The sequence below is a fragment of the Bipolaris sorokiniana genome (genome assembly GCF_000338995.1).
Source record: "Bipolaris sorokiniana ND90Pr unplaced genomic scaffold COCSAscaffold_14, whole genome shotgun sequence".
Taxonomy (NCBI): domain Eukaryota; kingdom Fungi; phylum Ascomycota; class Dothideomycetes; order Pleosporales; family Pleosporaceae; genus Bipolaris; species Bipolaris sorokiniana.
In genome coordinates, this window is record NW_006911908.1 from 1,150,679 (window position 1) to 1,173,622 (window position 22,944).

At 51.1% G+C, this 22,944-nt stretch overlaps 10 protein-coding genes across 10 annotated transcripts; 5 read left to right on the forward strand and 5 right to left on the reverse strand.

Moving 5' to 3' along the window:
- Positions 1 to 593: 593 nt before the first annotated feature.
- COCSADRAFT_245731 (uncharacterized protein) lies at positions 594 to 2,169 on the reverse strand. Its single transcript, XM_007705796.1, has one exon. It carries the CDS (start codon positions 1,777 to 1,779, stop codon positions 628 to 630), a length of 1,152 nt encoding a protein of 383 aa, XP_007703986.1. The 5' UTR covers positions 1,780 to 2,169; the 3' UTR covers positions 594 to 627.
- An 8-nt stretch (positions 2,170 to 2,177) lies between these two features.
- COCSADRAFT_40309 (uncharacterized protein) lies at positions 2,178 to 3,204 on the reverse strand. The gene is made up of 2 exons (XM_007705472.1): positions 2,992 to 3,204; positions 2,178 to 2,910 (listed from the first exon to the last, which is right to left on the reverse strand). Exons 1-2 carry the CDS (start codon positions 3,131 to 3,133, stop codon positions 2,243 to 2,245), a joined length of 810 nt encoding a protein of 269 aa, XP_007703662.1. The 5' UTR covers positions 3,134 to 3,204; the 3' UTR covers positions 2,178 to 2,242.
- Positions 3,205 to 3,261: 57 nt separating this feature from the next.
- COCSADRAFT_150882 (uncharacterized protein) lies at positions 3,262 to 7,057 on the reverse strand. Its single transcript, XM_007705797.1, has 7 exons — positions 6,592 to 7,057; positions 6,385 to 6,512; positions 5,922 to 6,301; positions 5,371 to 5,867; positions 5,140 to 5,315; positions 4,105 to 5,083; positions 3,262 to 4,059 (listed from the first exon to the last, which is right to left on the reverse strand). The coding sequence occupies exons 1-7, from the start codon at positions 6,772 to 6,774 to the stop codon at positions 3,673 to 3,675; spliced, it is 2,730 nt and encodes a 909-aa protein (XP_007703987.1). The 5' UTR covers positions 6,775 to 7,057; the 3' UTR covers positions 3,262 to 3,672.
- A 260-nt stretch (positions 7,058 to 7,317) lies between these two features.
- Positions 7,318 to 9,303, forward strand: COCSADRAFT_40311 (uncharacterized protein). The gene is made up of 4 exons (XM_007705473.1): positions 7,318 to 7,660; positions 7,876 to 8,133; positions 8,493 to 8,564; positions 8,621 to 9,303. Exons 1-4 carry the CDS (start codon positions 7,496 to 7,498, stop codon positions 9,200 to 9,202), a joined length of 1,077 nt encoding a protein of 358 aa, XP_007703663.1. The 5' UTR covers positions 7,318 to 7,495; the 3' UTR covers positions 9,203 to 9,303.
- A 134-nt stretch (positions 9,304 to 9,437) lies between these two features.
- COCSADRAFT_98992 (uncharacterized protein) lies at positions 9,438 to 11,236 on the reverse strand (the record flags this gene model as incomplete). Its single annotated transcript, XM_007705798.1, has 7 exons — positions 9,438 to 9,703; positions 9,770 to 10,374; positions 10,430 to 10,449; positions 10,509 to 10,665; positions 10,732 to 10,829; positions 10,896 to 11,083; positions 11,143 to 11,236. The coding sequence occupies 7 exons, from the start codon at positions 11,234 to 11,236 to the stop codon at positions 9,438 to 9,440; spliced, it is 1,428 nt and encodes a 475-aa protein (XP_007703988.1).
- A 2,758-nt stretch (positions 11,237 to 13,994) lies between these two features.
- Positions 13,995 to 15,607, forward strand: COCSADRAFT_346074 (uncharacterized protein). Its single transcript, XM_007705799.1, has 2 exons — positions 13,995 to 15,346; positions 15,400 to 15,607. Exons 1-2 carry the CDS (start codon positions 14,011 to 14,013, stop codon positions 15,585 to 15,587), a joined length of 1,524 nt encoding a protein of 507 aa, XP_007703989.1. The 5' UTR covers positions 13,995 to 14,010; the 3' UTR covers positions 15,588 to 15,607.
- Positions 15,608 to 16,395: 788 nt separating this feature from the next.
- Positions 16,396 to 16,965, forward strand: COCSADRAFT_245812 (uncharacterized protein). The gene has a single exon (XM_007705800.1). It carries the CDS (start codon positions 16,499 to 16,501, stop codon positions 16,814 to 16,816), a length of 318 nt encoding a protein of 105 aa, XP_007703990.1. The 5' UTR covers positions 16,396 to 16,498; the 3' UTR covers positions 16,817 to 16,965.
- Positions 16,966 to 17,199: 234 nt separating this feature from the next.
- COCSADRAFT_245819 (carbohydrate-binding module family 1 protein) lies at positions 17,200 to 18,676 on the forward strand. Its single transcript, XM_007705801.1, has 2 exons — positions 17,200 to 17,970; positions 18,029 to 18,676. The coding sequence occupies exons 1-2, from the start codon at positions 17,335 to 17,337 to the stop codon at positions 18,359 to 18,361; spliced, it is 969 nt and encodes a 322-aa protein (XP_007703991.1). The 5' UTR covers positions 17,200 to 17,334; the 3' UTR covers positions 18,362 to 18,676.
- Positions 18,677 to 18,970: 294 nt separating this feature from the next.
- Positions 18,971 to 19,980, reverse strand: COCSADRAFT_40316 (uncharacterized protein). The gene has a single exon (XM_007705474.1). It carries the CDS (start codon positions 19,964 to 19,966, stop codon positions 18,992 to 18,994), a length of 975 nt encoding a protein of 324 aa, XP_007703664.1. The 5' UTR covers positions 19,967 to 19,980; the 3' UTR covers positions 18,971 to 18,991.
- Positions 19,981 to 20,936: 956 nt separating this feature from the next.
- On the forward strand, positions 20,937 to 22,331 carry COCSADRAFT_40318 (uncharacterized protein). The gene has a single exon (XM_007705475.1). It carries the CDS (start codon positions 20,977 to 20,979, stop codon positions 22,069 to 22,071), a length of 1,095 nt encoding a protein of 364 aa, XP_007703665.1. The 5' UTR covers positions 20,937 to 20,976; the 3' UTR covers positions 22,072 to 22,331.
- Positions 22,332 to 22,944: the final 613 nt, after the last annotated feature.

The following is a 22,944-nucleotide window of genomic DNA, read 5'->3' on the forward strand; positions in this document are numbered from 1 at the left end:
AAATCCAGCAAGGGTCTCCTACAACTTCTCTTAAGGAGCAGATGCAGCAGTTAAGTAAGGGAGCTCAGCAGATAGCTCATAATATGGTGCTTATGCACGAGAAACTTGATCGCCTTGAAGCTACGATTAGTGAAGTAACAAAGCGAAAAACTCGTAAGAGGCGCTACGTACAGCCGGAGGGGTCCCAGACAGTTAGCCAGATAGCTAATCAGATAGCTAAGGTAGAGGGTGGTAGCTGTAATGAGGGTGTAACGCCCGCGAAGAGGGTACGCAGTGAACGGCGCTGCGGACGTTGCAGCCAAGTTGGACACAATTCTCGCACGTGCCAAGTAGAATTAGAGGATACAGAGGATAGCGACGTATCTGAAGAATAATATCCTGCTCTACTTAATAAAAATATTATGGTGGTGTTGCGTAGTACTATTACGAAGGTGAGGTACTAGGATTTCGTGGGGCGCACACTGGGGTGGGGCGCACACTGGTGAAACACGTTATCATTTATTACATTAACCTAGTTATCCCATGCCCCGTTTTCCAAAAACAAAACGCCATTGGCTAACCCCCCCACCCCAAAATGCAAAATCAATCCACCATGCATACATGCAATGCGTGCGGTAAATGTCCTTCCTACCTAATCTTGTCAATCCTCTTCTTCGCAATCTTAATCTTACCATCCACACGCTGAACGTCCTCCTCAAACAAACCCAGCATAGCATTTTGCTCGACAAGTTCGGCATTAATCTGTACACCCATTTCCTTCATACGGCGCACAATCGTCGTTAAATCAACGAGATCCTCATCTTGCTCATTGATAATCTGCTGTTGGAGCTGCAGTACGCCCTCGTTATCCAACTCACGGGTTCGATCTGTTTCCTGGGCAGGAGCGCCTAGAACGCGGCGACCAGAGGGTTTGGCGGATGCAGCGCCTTTGAAGAGTCCTGCTTTTTGGGACTCGGTGACGGCGGCGGAGGAGGTCGAGGGGGTGGAAGAGGAGCCGGAGCCGGACATTGCGGCCTTGACGGCCATGCTGTTGAGGACGGATTCGAGGCCGTCGCGTTCTTTGCGGAGACCGCTGACCACGTCTCTTCGTCTGCGGAGCTCGCCTTGGCCGAGTTTCTCGCCGCTCCATTCGTCGGTGCTGGTTCCGCTTAGGCGGGCGAGGCCTTCGTCGAGGGCGGAGATGAGCGTGCTGGCTCGGACGAGACTCTTCTTTGCGTTTGCTGCGGCTTCGTGCTGTGCGGTGGCGGCTGTGGCTTGTTCGCGCTTCGTCAGCCAGCGCCGTGCGTCTTGCAGGTTGCTCTTGAGCTCTGCGTGCTTGTCTAGCCAGTCCGAACTATCTCTCACTCTATCCTTGCCAAACTGCGATCCAGGCAGGTTGCTAGCCCTTTTCCCATTGCTTATATCTTTGTCGCCCAACCCCAAAAATGTCTTATACGCTTTGGACACGCGCCACCGCCCATCTTCTGCCGTCTCAATGGCGCGTAGATAGGCTTCGAGGCCTGCACGTCGCTTTTCAATGTTCTCGGGCGAGCTGCTGGTGTTGCCTAGGCCAAGGAAACCGCCGAGCCATGATTTAGGGGGCAGCGCAGTGGGTGGTGCAGCGCCGACTTCTGAGCGGAGTGCGCTGTCCAGAGCGCAAAAGTCAGAGTAGCGTTTGGATGTGGTGGTTGCCGCACGTGGAAAGGGATGCTCAATCTTGATAGTGTAGGCGGTATACGCTTTGCCATGGTCAGGAGTCTCTTCGTGCGTCTCCAGAATGGAGATTTTGAGCGACGGCATTGCTGGCAAGGTGTGGGCGAGGCGGGAGAGAGGAACAGAGGGAACAAATGGGCAACGCTGACGACAAGCGGTCTTGAGTTAGGCACGCGCAAGCCGATCACGCCGCTAGTGCTGTATGTGGTCGCGTGCGCCGATAGTCGTTATCTGTGGGGGCCGGGAACTAGATGTGTGTGTTCAGAGGCACGGCTTCATAGATTGTAGCCTGAAACTGTGGCACTGGGAAGGCGGTGGGACGGAATAAATAAAAGGCAAGGAGATTCGGGCGCAAGATCCCGGGATGCGAAACTGCGTTGACGTCGTTGGATGCAGCTGCAGCACGCTAGCGCCACGTGCATTGTGGGCCAAACCTCAACACCATGACTGCATCACGAACCCCGGATTTTGCCAATATGATTGTATCAACTTTGGCATATATAAACGATCAATTCACCCCTACCACTGCCGTAGATATGTAGTTCACAGTTTACGCTTCACCCGTAGGTGGCGTCCCTAACTCATTTACAAATCTCCCGCTCCTCTCCACCTCGCGCACCCACTGCTTCCACGGCTTGAAAACAATCCAAGAATTCATTTCCGCCGTACCCTTTCTTTCCTGCTCGCTCAGGTAATGTATACCACCAGTACCCTGCGCAGCATTTGCCAATAAAAGCGCCTTTGTTTGAACACGAGCATTACTGGCAGCATAGTAGGCGAAATCCGTGACCTGCTCGATGCTCGTCCCTACGGTGACAAAACCATGACCGCGTTGTAGAACCGTGCTGTGTGCTGGACTGGTGGGTTGGGTTTCGTTGACGCCAAAGGTTTGTGCGAGTGCCGCACCTAGTCTGGGGCTGTTGACGAGTAAGTCTCGTGGATCGGTTTCTTGGTACACGCTCTCAATGTCGAATATGGGGACCGAGGTGCCAAGGAAACCTGCCATGTGGTAGACTGGCTCAAGTGGTGTGTCGATGATGGTAAAGGGAAGGACGTCCTCTGCGTGGCTGTGTACAATGGCATTTACGTCGGGATATCTTTTGAGAATCTCGCTATGGATATAGCGCTCCGCGTAGCCACCTACAGTACCGTTTACTGGCGAGCCATCCGAGATCAGATACTCGCCAATGTCTGAGGGGCCGGAAACTACCGCTGGACCTGAGCAAGTGTGAGAAGAAGTAAACGCATGCAGAAGAAAGGAAGCAGAGACGCATCACAGAAACCGAAATGTTTATGTACCGAGCTGTAATGCGATGAAAAAGGTCGTGTTTGTCTTAGGGTTACGGACACTGACATGACCAAACGAATCAAGCACATTGTGGTACGACAAGATATGGTTTGCCGTGATCAGGGTGGACAGTAAGGCTGTGATGTTGAGCATGATGATTCACTGACAGCTGTATCAAACAGCACGGTAGTAGTAGTTGCAGTCAGGAGAAGTCGAAGATACTAGCACTGAAATAGAGGAGACGGGCGTGCAACAGGATAAACAATCAAGTACATGCGAATCGGAACAAGAAACCTGCAGCATCATAGCTACGAAACCGTACATTGAAGATCTTACAACTATGCCCTGGTGGCACGCCCTAGTCTGGAGCCGACGAAGACCGCCGGTCTTGGTTTCCACTAGGCGTGGGCGCGCGCATAAGCCACCATCGGACAAGCGCCGAGCACAACTAATGTGTTGTATATATTACAAAACCTGTATATTTGGTACTTAAATTTAGTATCATGAGCTTCCGTGAGATTATATGCAGTTGGAAGATGCAGCATGCTGGTAGAAATCCTTGAAAGGATCGAACAAGCAACTCCTTGGCCATGATGAAGTGCCCTTGTGACACCCACCTAGGCCACGTAATCGTGTATGTTGTACAGTTGTTAAAAAAAGCAATCCTGCGTGACAATGGATTGGAAATCCCATCATCGGCGTCCGCCGTTCATAGCATTTTGGTTGAATTCACTCGTTCCATGGCCAGTGTTGTTTGCAAAGTCCGGAAGAACCCCATTCGTGCTTATACCGTCCTCGTAACTCGAGAAGCCGCCGGTCATATCTGCCCAATCCCATTCCAGTGTCATGGGCATTTTCCACAAATCTTGCGGAACGTTGTTGTAGTTCTGTTCGAACTGACCCATGGCAGCTATTGCATTGATACTGGAACTTATGCCATTCACATCAGCACCATTTGTCATGGGTAGACTTTGCTGTTGCTGTAACATTTGTGCGGTAATGCCAGGCGAGCCATACTGGCTCATTTGGACGTTGGGCTGCAATGATGCATGGGTGAAGTTTGGCGAGAAGGGAAATGGCTGAAAATGTTAGCTTTGTATCATGCAAAGGCTGGTCAGACATACCTCATTAAAGCCGTGGAAGTCCGGGTTAAAGATTAGGCCCTCAGATCCATTGGTGTTTTGCGGTGTGGTTGCCTGTTGCGGTGATGAGTGGTTATTACGGCCAGTGGATAGTAGCTCGGCAGCTGTGGCTTCGATTTGTGCATCCTGTTCGCTGTCGCCTTGCTTCCTCTTCCGCCGCGATGCATGCTCATGATCAGCTTTTTCTAACACCGTAGCTGCAATTCGTTCAAATTCGCCGCAAACGGTACACATGCGCTTCACACTGCCACTTCCTTGTTCGTCATTGAGCATATTCAAGAAGTTGACAACCAACTTCATGAGTTTGAGATCGGATCGCGACCGGGAATCCTGGGGATTTTGGAGAATATTTGCGAAGAGCGTGACGAGTGCGGTGACGGGGAAGTAGATTACTAGCCAAACACATGACAAATCGCCCTTTGGTATGTACTTGAGCAAGTGAATAGACGCACGAGCAGCCTGTACACAGAGCTGGGCCGACATGAAGACCCTGGGGTTCAGTGGTCGTGCATTCAAACCTTGAATGGCAAAGTTCGAGAGTCGGCTGGTCCAATATCCGTGGTGGACACTCATACGGTGGATAGTAGTTAAACAGTTGTAGTAGCCGAGATGTAGCACGGCAACCTGGAGGATGAGGGGCGTGTGCGATGCTTTAATGTCGTGTTCTGGGCGGAACTCGAGGGGTATGTCGTCTTTCCAGGCTTCGAGCTCTTTGTCCAACTCGCCAATGGTGTTGAGAAGTTCGCCGTCGGTCTGCTTGGAAGCCTTGACTGAGTAGAGTCCCTTGTAGACTTTGCTTTGGATTACGGCAAAAGTACACATGAGACGGAAGAGGTTCATGGTGCCCTTACCGTCAGCAAGTGGGATATTGCCAATGTTATCGGGTGGTGTCTCGCTTGGTAGCTCGACATTCATGTCATCATCATCTTGCACTGGCGGTCTCCCAGAGCGCAGACAAATGCTTTGCAGGATCAGTAAAGTATACAAAGAAATAGATGGATGAAGTCTGGGGCTCACTCTTTGTCAAGCATATAGGCAATCCAGAAGACACGCCTTCGCTGCTCAACTTCTGCGGCATTGAGGCTAAAATTGGCGCCCTTCTTATGGAGACCAATGCTGTGTGCCAGCCGCATGGCAGTCGCGACGAAGAAATAGGTGGGTTGGGGATTAGGTGTGCCCAGCAAAAAGAGACCCTGTATAGTGTTAGGCGGATGGGTGGTAGGAACTAGGTTGCTTTGGGTTGCTTACCACTCCCAATAAAGCTTGCACGCTAAGCAAGTCAGTGTTGCGCATGGTGAGCTCGACCATGACGCTCATTGCGTTCTTGAGATATTGCCAAGCCTTTTCATCCTCCTCTGCCGGCACGAGATTGCTCATTACGCGTAGTCGATGGGCGAAAGCCAAGGCTACGTTCAAACTTGCCCACCAGCCGGAGCCTTCGTAAGGGTCTTTGGAGTAGTGTTTGTCGACCAGGTGCATAAAGGTGGGTTCGTGAAATAGAGGAAACATGCAGTTGAAGTTTTCAAAGTAATCCTTGAGCAGGGACAAGGCTTCGTGCTTGGGCGGTAACTGCTTGTAGACGCGCCGTTTGAAAATGTCCTGGAAGACGTCTGGTCGCCATTGTATCCACTTGTTGTCCTCGACAGCAGCTGTGGAGATCATGTCACGGAACGAGTTGTCGCCCGTCTTGTCGTTGACCCATTGGATACCCTTGGGCGAGAAGATGGAGAAGCCGGATGAAGAACCTAGGCGGGTTAGTGATTAGTAAAGAGTAGACATGGTTGTGAGGCAAGACATACCAATATATCTTGTCTCGCCGCAGTTGTTTGTGACTAAGGAGCACATCATCTCGGCCAGGGCATCCTCATCTCTGTCCTTGGCCTCGGCAGGTTGATCGTCGGGACTGGGAGAAGCAGTTCCACTCGAAGGGCTGGGTAGGGCTGGGTGTGTGGGTGCATTGTCGGCTGTTGATGGGGCGGAGTGGGGTGCTACGGAGGGTCTCCGCTCGTGGATGCTGCTTGTTCTGGGGGTAGCCGACTGTCCAGCGCGTGCCTCGAGACGCTTCTCGAGGGTGGCTAGGTCTGTGCTGCCATCGTCGTCTTCGGGGAGGACACCGGAGAGGCGCATGAGCGACTCCATGCGCGCGAGGCGGTTCTCGAGACCCTCGATGTACTTGGCGCTAGGCGCAGTCAGCTAGCTGTCGTGTCGCACAAGGGGCAATGCAGTAGCAGTAGCAGTGAAAGGGAGAGTGGAGGAACGCACCCCTTTGGCGGCTGTCGCTTCTTCTCGACCTGGGTGAATATGCACTCGGTCTTGTAGTTTTGGCAATGTGTACACGAAGGCATCTTGCCATCACACTTGATCTTCTTCTTGCGACACATGTCGCATGCCTGCAGCACCAGTCAGCACCAACATGGAATGCCGCGTCCAGCTGTACGTGTGGCTGCGTGGGCGGGCGAGGGTGCGTACCCGTGCAATCCGGCGCCTTTTGGCATCGCCTCCATCATTGTGGTCATCCAAGTCGTCGTGGGCAAACATGTTGCCGGAGGGCATTTGCGAGGCGTCAAAGGTGCCACTGCCAAAGATGCGCGGCGGCTGGGCATTCATCATGGGAGTGCCGCCGACGTAGAAGCCGGAGTGGGAGGGGTCCATGGCAGAGGTGGGAGTGGAGATTGTCGTTACTGCTATGGCGTGGTCGTGGTCGTGGTCGTGGTCGTATTAGTAATGGTAGTGATGGTCGTAGTAGTGAGTGTGGCTGCGGCAGCGCCGGCAACAGTGTCGTTAGGGACAGGAATTGATCGTTGCAATCGTCAGAAAATAAAAATCGTAGTAGTCGTTGTTTTTTTCGTCGTCGTCGTCGTCTTTGGGGAGGCCATGCAGGGAGGCGGAGGGCGGATCGGCGGGGGGTCATGCGTAGTATGCGTAGGGGCCGCCAGTTGCTGGCGAAAGGTGAAACGCAGGTGCGCATCGCATCCACTGCCACCTGAGGCTGACTGTCGCAGCCCGGCCCAGCCAACACAAATGACGTCCGCCACTTCTCGTCCGACTCGTTGTCGCACAATTCACCCCCCACCCCAAACTCTCTCTCTTTCTCTGCACATTATACCTTAATACTGCTATACTAGCTACTATCGCCTAGTAAGTTTGTCCTGCGGTCATATACACAAACAGCATCCATCCATGCACCACCCACGGAACCTGCTACCGCCCACTACGCCACAAATCTTTTCTCGCTACGCCACTACTATGCACAATTGCACTACTACTGCGCGCATATGTACTTGCACCTACCTACATGCTACTTACCACTATAACATGACACGCATACTACACTAACTAACCCGCTCCCACCCCCACCAGCTTACGCCCAGCCATGGCACCAATGACTGCTCAAGAGCTACCCCAGCACCCAGAATACCCCCACATCGTCTGGCAACTGACACCCCAAAGCCAAGGAAAGGTACCCGTCGCCAAAGATCGAGGCGGGCCCTTTAATGTCGCCTACGAGCTCCATGGCAGTGGCCCTCGACACCTGGTAGTAAGTGGTCCCACCTCTCGGTATTACTCTCTCCCCTTCGGCATGGGTGCCACCTCAGGCATGCAGCTATCATCACCTCTCTCCTGTCACCGTTTCGTTTCGGTTGCATTTGTCGTCTCAACATCTGCCCGGCGTCTCAGGTCGCTGAACATGCCGACATCTCTTTTTTCTATTTTACTCTCCGACACAGCCTCTGAAGATTTAACATCATGTAGTGGGTCATGGGCCTGGGTGGCATGAAGTATGCCTGGCAACGCCAGACCAAGGATTTTGGCCATACGAAGGGCCATCAGTACTCGTGCCTGGTGACCGACAACCGTGGTATCGGTGATTCGGATAAGCCGACGTCGAGATACTCGACGTCCGAAATGGCAAAGGACCTGATTGAAGTCATTGATCACGTTGGCTGGACCACCAAACGCGATCTGCACATTATCGGAATCAGCATGGGCGGAATGATCGCCCAGGAGATTGTGAGTCGTGTTTTTTTGATTTTGATTTTGCATCGTCAGGCGTTCAACGACCGTCTCCAACGATCAGACACCGGATACGCGACGTTCCGTCAACCGACACACATACACCCCAGCTGCAGACGCCAAGCGCCTCAAAAAAATGACATTATCCTCTCTGACACCATGCCTCGCCCTGTAATCTCAGCGGTTCATACGCTCTCTGCTCCTCTTGTACACGGCTCTTCCCGTACACATTCGCCAGGCAACGCCTGCATTACCGTGATACCATTACGCGTTGGTCGACAAGACCTGATCGAAGAAAAAATATTTCTTGATAAGCAAAGAGGCTGTGAGATGGCTTAGCGCTGACCATGACATAGGCAATGTTGATACCAGAACGCATATGCACCCTGTCGCTTGTATCAACAGCTGCACATCTCTTCAGAACTACAGTAGGTCCCGCAATTGCTGCCACCTGGCCAACCCACACACGAGTTGACCCATGCAGGGCTTCTTAGAAAACCTCTGGAACCGTGCCAATCTCTTCATCCCCAAGTCCCTTGATACCCAGATTGAGGGCGTCAAGAAGAATCTGTATTCCCAAGAATGGCTAGACGCGCCAGACACCCTGGAACCCGTCGTCCAGGCCTTCCCAACCAACGGGGACCGCTTTGCTGCCAATGAAATGTGGAAACGCGAGCATCCAGAATACTTTTCCAAAGCACCCTTCATCCTGCAGGCCATTGCAGCTGGTTGGCATTACAAAAGCCCCGAGCAACTGCAGCACCTTGCCGAGACAATTGGGAAAAAAAGAATCATGGTTGTCCATGGTACAAAGGATCGAATGTTGACTTTTCCCTTGGGCGTAGTTTTGTGGAGGGGTCTCGAGAAAGGCGAGGGGGTAACGGGCAAGGAAAATTGGCTGGGCATTGAGGAAGAGGAAGATGTCTGGCAAGAAGGTGAGATTGAGAAACACTTTATCAAGGGGCAAGGCCATGTCATCCCAGCCGAGATGAGAGAGGAATTCAATTTGTGGATTGAGGGGCTGGTTGAGAGGGGCATCAAGCTCAACGAGGAAGAGGGCGTGTAAAGTTGTACTCTTACAGGTGATATCAATGACTAGATCCATGGCTCCCCTTGATTAAAAAAAACTGAAGAAACTTTCAACAACAGCGTCTAGCAAAAGCAGCAACTGAGATTCTTGATAATTGCTGGTATTTGGCTACCACTAATTTTATCAAGCAAAATTGAGAGAATTCCATTGATGATCTCAACCGAGAGTACATTGAGGTTTGTACTTCCATTCATCCTTTTCTAGAAGTTTCTCATACCAAGTACCGAAATCCAGCCATCATCTTCTTGCCTTCCTCTACGCTCACGCCCTCGGTAGCCGCAGTCTGCTCGGCAACATCGCCATGCACAACCCACGCATCCGCTCCCTCATCCAATCGCTTGTTCAAACGAATGAGAACAAACCTAAATATCAGACATCCGATAATTGTAGCGCCAAACATGGCCGTAACAACACCGTAGCTGTTCCTGTATCCATTCGCCGACATGTTCCAAACATAGGATCCAGCAATGTTGCCCACTAGAAGACGAGAACCGTTAGTGCTGTTTTCTTCTCGAATGAAGAATATATCAAGCGAATACGTACGTTGACTAAAAGCATTAATCATAGCAATAGCGACCGCACGCTTCGCCGGTGGCCTCGGAAACGACGACGAGATCCACGAGTAAAAAACAATGAAGCCGGCATACGACGACGCCTGCAGGAACAGTGCTACATATCGCGCCGCTGTGTTTGACGTAGCCATGGAAATAACGAACCCCACGATGCCAACGCAAATGGGTCCGACAATGTGCCAGCACCGCTCTTGCTGGCGATCCGAATGCCACGCGTTAATCAGACTGACGACGCAGGCAAAAGCCCACGGTGGGGCGCTCATAAGCAGCGTGGTGATGTAGCCGAATCCGAGCGTCTTGGTTAAGCTGGGAAAGTAGGCGTTGAACGAGAGGCCGGTGACGTAGGCGGTGAACGTGATCATCAAAATGTAGATTTTGACGTCTTTGACAGCCATGAAGAGGCCTGCAAAGGGGGATTGCTCGGCGGAGTCTGAGTCGGCTTCACCGACGTCTTCGGTCATTCGGAGAACGGCGACGGCGCGTTCTTCTTCGGTGAAGCCGCGCGTGTTGTGCGGTAAATCGGGTAGGATGAATGCTGCGGAGATGGCGATGGCCATTGTTGCTGCTCCTTCGATCCTAGTTGTGTGTTAATCTTGTTTTTATTTTTTTACTTCAAAAGTCTAGTGCCTACCAGTAGAGCCATCTCCAAGCCTGCTTGTGTGTTAGTATTCGCTGCAAAGAAAGATACCTCAACGGATTTTTGTACTCACCTCATGACCCAAAGCTCCCTCCATGTTGCCCAAAACAGCCGCGCCTACAAGAGACGAAAAGGCGTTTGAGATAAGGTTTCCGCAGAAAAGAATGGCGTTGCGAAGCGTGAGTTCGCGTCTGGTGTACCATTTGGAGAGGATGAGCAATGCTCCCGGCCTAGAATTCGTGATGTTAATTTCCACTCCATCTACCCGGATATGCGGTAACAGGGGGGTTTGTTACAGGAAAGCTGCCTCGACGAATCCAATGAAGAAGCGAATGGCGACCATGCCGCTGAAATTTGTGACGTTGCCGCTCAATGTGCTAATCATTCCCCAGAGCTATGGAGAAAAAAGCAACGTTAGCAGAGTGATTTTATGCTATGGTATGGACAAGAGGTTTCATACCAACATGACAATTGAAATGTAGAGCGATGGTCGGGGTATCACGTTGATAATCATGTTCGATGGGACTTGCATCAGAATATAGCCGACGTAGAGAATACTCAAGCAGGTCGAGTATTGCGTGGGAGTGAGACCCAGGTCTTCTTCCAGACCGCCCAGACGCGCTGCAGCAATGTTGTTTCGGTCGAGATCTAGTAATGGTTAGCACCAAATATCGAGTATGCGACAGCATATCTAGAAAACCCCCTACAGTTCATAATGTAGATCAACACGAAGAGCGAGCATCGTGAATCCAACTTGCGCTTCAGCGACTTCTCAACCTGCCTCCTCCTTTCGGGATCCATGGTGGCAACGGCGCTGGGTTTTGTGTGGTGTTCCGAGATCTGAGCCGCATCGTGCGCGGATATCTTCTCTCCGTCGTACGCTGTCGCCATATTGCCAGAGCTCCTTGTCGTTGCAAGAGAGACGTAAAGCAACAAGCACCAGACGAACACATGGGGTCCCCTCGTTATTACTTATAGCTGCAGCTGGGGAAAAATACCACTCCAATGCGCTCTCCACTCTGCTGTGGGCCTCCATACAGGATATTTACCACCCTACCCCACTGTACGTCAATCCGATCAAATACCGTCGCATGGCCGAAGAGTATGCACCATGGCCTAGTGGAGTAAGGCCAAATGTGCCTGATGGTGTCATGGCGGTTGAGCGCACGTCTCGAGTGGAGCCTGGCAGCAACAGTTGCATTTTGCCTGCACAAATTGTCTTCCCCCCGCATTAGGCCCAATGCCCCATTGGATAGCAGGTTCGGTCGCACGTTGATTCAGCACTATGTCCAGCGCTCAGACTGGCAACAACATGTGCAGATCAACAAGCCATCAAATTAGCCTTTGCGCATGTGGCTTGCACGTCCTTCTCTGTGGGGGAACTTTCTCCATTACCTTGGAGGGGGTCGGAGGTCGGCTTCTGCCAGTCAGATGCCGATGGTGCAAGCCGTACTATCCGATGCCTCGCTTGCGCAAAAAACGCTGCTCGCTGCTCGGAACCGCATTACGAGAAAGTGGATCCCTGATGGTTGTTGAGCCGCATGCTCTTCCTTTTTGCGTTAAGACCTTGGCATTCGCTCGTCTCCAGGCCAAGCTAGGACATAAAGTGTGGAGGATTGATTGCTTTGTCGTTTTCCCCGGAGTTATGAGCCGACGATGCCAAGCACCAGCCACGTGACATGGGCCTGCATTGTGGAAAAATCATATCATAGCCGGAATCCGCTAGCGATAACTCTTTTAAGTGCTGATCCGCCGGAAAAAGGCTTGTGTTGAACTTTATTTTCTCCTTCGTATAAGAAAGAGAAATAGGACTGGAGAAACAGAGAGGCAACTGGCTTCTCATGGAGACAAAAAGGCACATCTCGATCGAAGGGAGTTTAATATCTTAACGGCAAGCGAAATGTCAAGGACATTTTCGGTTCAGCTCCCTTTTACGTCTGCTAGACCTAATCTGGGAATAATCTGAACTCCGTCTGGAAAACGGAGACGGAAAGAGCATCGTGTTCGGAAAACGTATGCGGCCACAAAACGGCGCTAGAGATTGTGGGCACTTTTATAGTTGAACAAACCCTATCTAGTACCAGTTCTTCATACATTTTCTCCCTTCTAGGCGGAAGGGAAGTCCATTTTCCAGCTGGACCTCTAGACCATCAGCTAGAAAACGGAGCCAGGTGACTGCACTAGTTACTGTATGGGGTTAGCTCTCTACGCTGTTAAAGTTCTAAACCTAGAACGGGAGCAAAATGGTAATGGAAAACGGAGAATCGAACAGGCCCCGAGCAGTTGAATCGGAAGATGATGGTCAAAGTAGACTGCGCGTGAGGGGCAAGGCGGATTGGGTGTAGGATTTTCAAGAGCAACATCAAGGGAGCTTCAGAGCAGAAAGGCCCCGTAATGAAGTAATTATGCAAGAGATTATTGGAAGAGAGCAAACTCTGCTGCATCATAAGCTTGACGAACGTGTCTTACAAAATATGCGACTGTTTTAAAAGAGCAAAAAAAATGTCTTTTAGCATCCCAAGGCACCGGGACGCGCTTGAAAACCGGCTCTGCTGCCACAACATCAATAACACCCAAACGACTAACCACCACCTGCCCAGTCACTTCCCGAAACCTGACAAGTATGTTGGCCACTATTTGAAATCCCTAAATAAACGCGCATCGGATCCAGTCGATCGGTATTAGGTGAGATTAAATTAAATGAGATGATCAGACGGCGCATAGACGACCGGGCATAGAACGCATTTAAGTATCCTCGCCGGGGGTATACTACATATGCCTGTAGTATGAGCGATCATATAATATTTTCTTTAGAGGAGGACAGCGGAATCAGCTAGCTCGCTCAACACCTCTTACGTACATATACACAAGGTTTCCCAGGCTCGACAGCGGCTGATCTGCTTTTGGCGAATGAGCTGGAGCGTGGTTGAAACGGAAGGTGGTGGGAATAAGCTGCTGAACGCGGTCCGATTCCGCAATAAGTAAGTATATGTCATCATCCTGGACACGCGGGAAGTATGATTACCTGAGATGTCAGGAAGCGATGCGACAAGATACAATCATTGCGAACAAACCTCGTTGATTAGCGCTGTTGTCTTCCGTGGACCTTTAAACTATGTAATTATCTGCGGCATGTACTAATCCTACTTGGCATCTAACTCTGGAATAGCCAAAATTTACAAGCCAGCATGCCGAAGGTCTGTAAGCGAGGGAAACTAGTGAATTAAGGTTTTGCAAGGTGGTCAGCAATGGACGATCCGGGGTAGTGGTTGGACCGGGAGGTGACGGATATGGCTTATGCCTCGTCGAAGCAAAGTTGTATACTTCTCAAGTCTTGACTGTAGCGATTGGTCAAATATTGCCGACAGACGGGAAGACGATGCTCGGAAAGCAAGCGTAACAGCAAACTGTCCTGAAGGGGTTACTCTCCTGCTGTTGATATTTATAAAGCTAATACAGCAGCCGGTGACATACTGGTCGACAGCCGTTAAGTGTTGAATCTTCCATTGCTACACGAGAAAACCTTCGACTCTGCAGTAGCTCCAATGGCCATCTTCGACTCTATTCCATATGGGATGTCCTCCTCCCTGCTCATCCTCTTGTGCACCGCGGTCATCTTCGTCTACATCGCCATCATCGCTATCACCGTCCTCTCCACAGTCGCCCACAAGCTTCTCACCCGCCAGATCCCACATAATGCACCACCTGAGGTTCGTGACAACTACCCAGTAATTGGCCCATGGGGATTTTGGAAGCGAAGGTGGGACTGGTATAAGGAATGTATATCTCAATCAGAGACAGGCAATTTCTCCTTCCATGCAGGGCCTAACATGGTCATCGGATTATCGGGTGACACGGCACGAAAAATGTTTTTCGAATCGAGACAGCTACGTCTGGCCGAAGGCTACGCTGACATCGATGGCGCACCAACCAGCGCAGAGAAGTTACACAATAGTCAGGAAACGGATGAAGGCATAGACAAGTGGTTTGCCTCTCGCCTCTCGCAACTATTGAAAGGACAGTATCTCCAAAACAAGCTACCTGACCTCAAGTCCAAGATTAATGAGTCTATTGACACTATTCAAAAAGAGCCCAGCGGAATAATCGACGCCTTTGATAGCATGGCATGCGCCATTTATAAGTTGACTATGGGCACATTTGGCCCAAATGAGCTCCTCAGCGATCCAAAAAAGCTTAAACAGACGCAGAGCATGTTTGAGAGCATAGTCGTTCCCGCGAGTCCCATGTCCATCCTGTTCCCCAAGCTTCCATCGCTTGGTGCCTTGAAAAAGTTGTACACTAGTGCATGCCTATTCTTCATGCTCCAGAGCATGATCAAGAAGCGTGTTACGAGCGACAAGAAGCCCTACGACGCGATGCAAGTTATGCTTGACCAAGGCCACAGCATCTTTAAAATCACTCTCTTCGTCTTCGGCGCAGTCTTTGCAGGCATGGTCAACTCTACCGTCAATTCTGGATGGCTCATTTCCTACTTGGCAGCTGCCCCAGAGTGGCAGGACAAGGTACGGCAAGAAGTACGCAAGGTAGCAGCCAAGTACGCCCGGGATACCACTGCTCCTCTACGCCAACAGCTCGATGACATTCCGATAGAAGCATGGGAATCAGAGTTTCCTCTCATTAATGCGTGCTTGCGTGACTTGATTCGCCTGCATATAATCACTGTCTACTTCCGGAAGAACATGACCAGTGATGACATCCCGCTTGGTAACGGCAAGGAGGTCATCCCTGGCGGCGCCGTCGTCGCATATCCTTCGTACGACATCCACCTCAATCCCGAAGTCTACACCAACCCATACGAATGGGATCCATCAAGGTATATGCCAGAGCGTGCCGAGGACACAAAGAGGCCGCATGGCTACGTGGGCTGGGGATCCGGAATGCATCCATGCCGCAAGTACACCGACTCCATATGTATTGATCTCCTGAACTAATCTGTTTCGTAGTCGGCATGCGCTTCGCCACTCTAGAAATAACAATGGTCACAGCGTACTTTGTCGCTTCGTTCGACTTTCAGCTTGTTGACAAGAACGGCAACCGTCTGTTCAAGGTGCCTGACGACGACTTCAATAGAAAACAAGTCCAAGCCCCCAAGATTCCACCGTATGTAAAGTTCACATCGAGAGAGAAATAGGTGGGACCCGGAACACACGGGAGGAAAGAAAGGGCAAATGAATTTGTCGTCATACCAACTGGCATTCCATGGTATTTTGTATCTTTGTGAAAGAAAAAAAGACACTTTGTCTCAATTATATTCGTAGGAAGCGGTGAAACATACTGTGACCTTGGCTTTTTCATGCTGATTCCGAGGCATCCCTATCTATCTTGGTGATGACAGCGCGTCATGTCGGTTCGCGCCGCAGGATTTCCCCCCATCCTGCCAAAACGCATATTCATGCCGTCTCGTAGCGCGCGCTATCCAATCATCACATAGTGGCGTGAGAGCTCGCTTCACGTTTCTCTCTCCTATCGACAGCGTACCACGGAGCCTCGTCGTATCTGCCATGGCATCGATGATGCCTGGCAGTTTTCGGAGTTTCCACGGTGTGCTACTCTCTCGCTCATATTAGGCCAAGATCATTCGATATTCCAGAACGATAGCTCTTTGTGAAAGACTTGCGCGATTTGGGCCAAGTTATTAATACACGACAAGCTAGCTGCACGCAGTCGTTTCTGTGACGTGCGGGTGCCAAGGTGAAGCTTTGCTCGAAAGTCGCCCACTCCGCGTCTCGCCCCTGGCAGGGTGCAGGTGGCGTTTGGAACGGGGAACGAAACGCTGGGTTTCCACACACACGATTCATGGCCCGTCTCTTGCACGGCATCGAATTTTCATCCTCTTTGTTTTTTGCATTTTTGTTTCTTTCAAACAGGTTTGCAAGGCTACACAGTCTTGTGACTCGCTTTTGCCCAGAAGTGATAAGCCCGAATTGGTCTCACAACAAGCCCGAGAGATAGTAAATATGTGGTTTGTGAAAAAACTAGTAGTTGCAGAGTGACCTTCTATAGTGTTTTGACCAAGCTGTGTATATTGCTTTATCGTCTGTCATGACCCGCAACGTGCCCGCGTTGCCAAGAATGTGGATGAACCGAGTAAGCAGAGGACGAACTAGCACGACGGCCCGCTCATGTCATGCTATGAGTTTACATGGACGTCAAATCGCCAAGTGCCGCGCTTCCGTGGAGCGGCAGCGTTCCCCCCTGTATCTCGCTACCGTCATTTGCCATTATTTCTATCGAAGCATCGAAGAATGCCAGCGGAAAGCGAGCTGCATGAAGAGCGGAAATTTCGACGGATCACGACCCCACTGCGAGCTAATCCGCGTCGAGCCTGAGCTCCCAGGAATCCGTGTTTTGACAGCGTGATGCTGAAACTTGGTGTTTATTGCTGGCCCCAGCAGGCCAAGTCTAGGTCGTTTACGACTTTGGCGTGATTGGCTGGACCCGCCGTGTTTCATCCTTCCCATGTGTGCCACCAGGCTGCACAAGCGCCACTACCCTTCTTATAGCCTAGGATACGATATTCGCTAATGAAGAGGACCACTACCAAGAGGCTTGGTACGGCGGACAAGCTGCAAAGGAACGCTTCAGAACCACAATTGTGCATTGTTTGATCGGGCAAATGAATGTCCGTCCAAACAACTTGCCTGAGTCGAGACGACCGGTGGTATGGCCACGGGTGGAGAGGCACGGGAGGATAAGGCAGCTGGAGCTGTGTATATAATATACAGAGATGTCTCCTCCATCATATCCTCATCAGCCTCTGAGTTCATCAACCAGCAGTCTTTTACATTCTTTTCAGTCCTTCTTTTCGATTCTTTGCCTTTCGCAAATCACCTTCTTTTCAACCAACCATCTAAAACATTCGTTACTGCTAGTTCAGAATGAAGTTCTCCGCTGCTCTTATCGCCGCCGTCGCCCAAGTGGCTTCCGCTCACTACTTCATGGACAAGGCCATTGTCGGTGGAGTCGAGACGCCTGCCTTCAAGTACGTTCGCCAGTCGACTCGTGCTACCAAGTACAACCCCATCAAGTTCTCCTCCAACCCCGCGGCCGACATCCGCGACAACTCCCATATCGATGGTCCCGATATCGTCTGCAACCAGGGTGCTTTCTCCTCTGCCGGCAAGACCGATGTCCTGACCGTCAAGGCTGGTGACGAGATCCGCCTCAAGCTCGCTGTCGGCGCCAAGTTCCAGCACCCCGGTCCCGAATTTGTCTACATGGCCAAGGCCCCCAGCAGTGTCAAGACCTTTGACGGAAAGGACGGCGCCTGGTTCAAGATCCACGAGCAGGGTGTCTGCGATGGCGGCGATTTCACCTCTACCGCCTGGTGCGATTACAACAGGGATTACATTTCGGCCAGGATCCCCAAGGACACTCCCAACGGAGAGTACCTCGCCCGCTTCGAGCACATTGGTGTTCACCGCTCCCACGTCAACCAGCCCGAGCACTACGTCTCTTGCATGCAGATCAAGGTTGAGGGTGGCGGCAGCGGTACCCCCGGTCCCACTGTCAAGGTAAGTTTTCTCTTCACACAAACCGTACTCCTTCTTTACTTACTAACGACCGCTACAGTTCCCCGGTGCCTACAAGGCCTCTGACCCATACGCCAACTTCAGCATCTACAACGGCCGCAAGGCTTTCCCCATGCCCGGTCCTACCGTCTGGAAGGGAGGTGCTGGAACCGCCAGCGCTGGTTCTTCCCCTGCCGCCCCTGCCAACAACGCCCCTGCTGCTCCTGCTGCCACCACTCTCGCCACCAAGCCCGCTCCTGCTGCCACTCCTGCTCCCGCTGCTGGCTGCGCTGCTCAGTGGGCCCAGTGCGGTGGCGCTGGCTTCAATGGCGCCAAGTGCTGCGCCAAGGGCTCTTGCAAGACCATGAACCCCTACTACTCCCAATGCCAGTAAGCGTCTCGCGCTCTGGTATGATAAAAAAGGTTCAACGGTGATGCGTGAACGATGATGGTGGATGGGCGACTTGCCTACCACAACCCCCCCTTCTTTGGCTTCCGGGCTACTGTACAATCTTTCTCAAGGGCTTTCCTGGGGACTGGGCTACTTTGACTGCTAGTTTTCCCCTGTATATACTCGAGGCTCCATACTTTCTTGTCATATAAATCATTTAGTTTTCTGATTCTTGCTCCACATGCTACTTTCCATGAGTGATGTCTATTGTCATGAACTGGTATTTTTTGTGAACAGTCAATGGTGTTGGAAAATAATCTGGAACTTGAGGACAACTATCGGTGTTCCATTGGATGATAATGTTTTGTGTATTGAGAGTTGAACAGTCGACCATGGACAAGAACCATTTATACAAGGCGCTCTGTTGATAAACGTTATGTATACTATTCGAGTCTTAAATGAGCTGATTATCAGTATACAGATAAATTGTTACTCTTCAACAATGGCCATTGGCATAGTGATAATTGCAGACAGTGCAATCCAGGGCCTATAGTTGATATAAACCTTATGCAGAAAAACACGCGAGTGTGGAAGTTACAGGTAGCGTGACTAACGAGATCTATATTTTGGCGATTATTGTTGTAGCAAGACTTCTTGCTCTTCTTTGGATACACCGAAGAGATATAGAACGTCCAGCATGCTCTTCGAGTTCAAGCGGGCAGGAGCCTGCACCTGCACCTTTGGCTTTGCATGAAAGGCAACGCCAAGACCAGCTACGCCCATCATGGGAAGATCGTTGGCGCCATCACCGATGCATACTACTTGCTCCAAAAGTATGTTCTCTTTGTCGGCAATTTCAAGCACATGTTGTCGTTTCTTTTGTGCATGCACAATCTCGCCTGTCAATTCGCCCGTGAGGGTAGCTCCATCGTCGGCGACAACAAGATGGTTAGCAAAGGCATAGTCTAGGCCGAGCTGCTCGCCCATCCAGCCGGTCAAGGGCGTGAAGCCTCCGCTCAAAACGGCAGTTTTGAACCCCAGTCTTTTGAGTGCAGTGATGAGCTCCTTGACGCCTTCGTTGAGCGTTATCCTTGACTTTAGGGTTTCGAAGACGGTGCTTGGCACACCTTTCAGCAACTTGCACCGCGCGCGCAGACTGGCCTCAAAGTCTAGCTCGCCGTTCATGGCTGCAGCCGTGATGGCGGAGACTTCTTTCTCAACACCAATCAGTGAGGCGATTTCGTCAATGACTTCTTGCTGAATCAAGGTGCTGTCCATGTCAAAGACGGCAAGTCGTTTGTAGCGCCGGTAGATTGTGTCTGCTTGAAAGACACACTCGACACTCCATTGGCGCTCGAATTGTGCGACGGCCTCGTGCCTCCGCAGGCTGTCGAGTGTGATGACCTCAGGGCCGAGGAGTGGAAAAGTCAGCTCGGCTACGCGACATTGCCTGGTTGCTTCCAGTCTCTTGGTGGTGATGGAGTCGCGCTGCAAGCCTGGGACGATTGTCGTGAGCACAACCTCAAAGTCGGTTAGACAGTCGATGGGCCCGGTTTTATGAAAGAGAGTTGCGACGAGGCGGGTTGGCAAGACATTGGGGGTGGACATTGTGGGCGATTGAGGGGCGTAGTGAATGTTGTTCGGGGGCATGGTGGGGGGAGGGGTGACGAGATTTTCGCAGGGGTTGCGGCCTGGAATTCAGGTACAATAACGGCGCTGCCAGACGAGCACCGCCATAGCACTCCATCGACAAGCACTTGGGTAGGGGTGCATACGATGTAATTTCACTGCGGACTCATGTGTGTGGTATTATTATTCTCTATACTTGCAATCTTGCAATACGCCCAAGATGCCGTAAGCTGTACGCGGCACCAATCAAGATCAAAAGCATCCGTACTACTATTATCTGCGACAAGACAGTGGAAACATTACAGCCCAAGGAAACTGTCGCCTTCAATTATGACGTCTGTATCCACATAACAGTCAGTATGATTTACCGAGCCAAATACTTCGGTATGGTCCATCTCGCTTATGCTTAGCCAAGAGTGCTGCAAGTTTAGAGAGATGCATTCCAATTTCGATATGATATGATAGAGAGAATGCGTATTGGTTTTGGGAAGCGCAGAGAGTGTTTACAAAGGCGGATTGTGATGACACATGGAGTTTGTATATAGAACAGAGCTGGTAAGAAGAGTAGCGCTGACGTGTGCACAAGGAATGTTGACGAGTAATCGAAAAGTAGGTGTCTGTATTACTATCAAGGCTTCTATTGGATAGTACTAGTGGGCTGGCCGAATGCAAAATTGGAATATTACCATAATCTGCAGTGGGGGCATATGCTGATATACTGTCAGCACTATAGCGAGTCTTTGAGAGGTTCAGCCGTGCACTAGGCATTGTCCAATGGCTGTGTACCTTTTGTAAGAATCATGGAGAGAGCACGACTTTTACAAGCATGTGCATCTGTCTAGTTCTTGTCTGCGGCTGAAATTAGCCAAGGCATGCACGACATGTTGCTAGTGCAGCAGCTGTTTACTGCCGACGTACGTATTGGTAGTACTAATAGTCCCAAGGCCTCCCCCTCCCCACAAGACACTGCACACAAACCCGCGACCACAATGGACGAGTACAAGCCCCAGAAAACAAACATCCTCCAGTCGCCGCCGCTTGATATCACGGCGTCGTACGATGCTACCTGGGCTACGGACAAGGTCATCCTCATCACGGGCGGAGCGAGTGGATTCGGAGCAGGCTTCGTTGAGAAGTGGGTGGCTAGCGGTGCGACGGTCATTGTGGGCGACATCAATGTGTCCAAAGGCGATGGCTTGTGTCGCCGCATCAATGCCCAGGCCAGTGGCAATGCAAAAGCACACTTTGTGCATTGCGACGTAACCGACTGGCAGTCTCAAGTCAATCTATTCAAGGAGGCGGTCAGACTGAGCCCCCACGGCGGCATCGACTGTGTGGTTGCCAACGCAGGCATTGCCGGCCGCGACATACTCCAGGAAGGCTCTGGCCTGGACGCTGCTCAACCACCCCCACCCAAATTCAACATTATCGACGTCAACCTCACCGGCGTGCTCTATACGACGCACCTGGCCTACTTCTGGCTGCCCAGGAATCCGGGCTCTTCGCCCTGTAGCATCAACGCGAAGCCTTCGACAACTTCGCCCCGCGACCGTCACCTGCTTCTACTTGGCTCGGTGGCATCTCTCTGTCCCATTGCCATTCAGCCACAGTACTGTGCAGCCAAGCATGCTGTGCTCGGCTTGTTCAGGACCCTCCGCGCTAGCAGCGGCGTGCAGGGCATACGCATCAATCTGCTTTGTCCTTACTTCATCGACACGCCCATTGTGACAGCGGGAGCACGCTTCATCCTTGCAGGCGGCGCTCTGGGCAAAGTTGAGGATGTGGTTGATGCTGGCACGCGCTTTGTAGCCGACTCGCGCATCCTGGGACGTGCACTCTGCGTAGGGCCAAAGGTACATGTTCGTCAGAACCCGACAGGCGAATGGGACTTGACCATGCCCGATGACCCTAACAGTATTGAGACGGCCCTGTTCGAGCCGTATGCGGACGAGTGGGAGGACCAGGACCAGTGGAACCGCAACTTTGTCAAGATTCTAAACTCGATTCAGGCGGGCAGGGGTTGGTTTGGATGGGCACAAGACATTGTCAAGGCGACGCTGTACACCCTAGGCATCGGACGCTGATTGTTGTTGAGATGGTACCAAAAGCGAATGCACAATGAAGGGCTCGTGTGGTATGTGGCTTAGCTTCAATAGCTCTTTATGGTATTATCATTAGGTGCTTGGGTGGATCATGATTAGCCAAGGATAGGCTCCATCGCACCGACTAGGGGATCATAATACAACTACCACTCTTATATATAATTGCGAGACACTAAATCTCTGCTAACACCCTTGAATATTTAGCATTACATACGAAGCTATTCATACATGTTACTCAGCTGGTAGATTTGAGTTATCGATAACACCACGTGAGCCTCCTTGGATCTCAGACCAAGTCAGCAAAAACGAAATTTTCGCCCGTGTATCAGATTCATTTTCACTGTTATGGTACATACGACCATAGGACAAATAGAATTAGGCATCCCGTTCGATCTGCCCTATACAAGCTTTGTACCGGCGGATTAGTAGTTAGGTGGGTGACCACTAGCGAATCCCCGCTGTCGTATGTTTTTGGTTCTATATTGCAACTTTCACTTTCTATTTTTTGCCCAATTTGCTAAGATCACGTGGCTAGGTTTTGGCATGTATGGTATATACAGTACAAAGAACGAGGGAGCAATGTCTTTGGACAAGTGTCGAAGTCGCTTCCTTTCCAATTTAGTTGCTGTGGCTGTCAAGACTGTCTAGAGTATGTTGGATAGCCTGGGTGCCGCTAAGATGTCTTCTGGAACGTGACTAGTGCGCTACCAGATCGCCGTCGATGCATCTGCGAACTAAGATATGCAGCTAGGCCAGGATGCTACCAGCTGGGTATTCCAACGGCACTATGCGATTCACTCCAATTTAACAGCGCATGATATATTTGTGTATATACTCTGGCCCCAAATCAGCTCC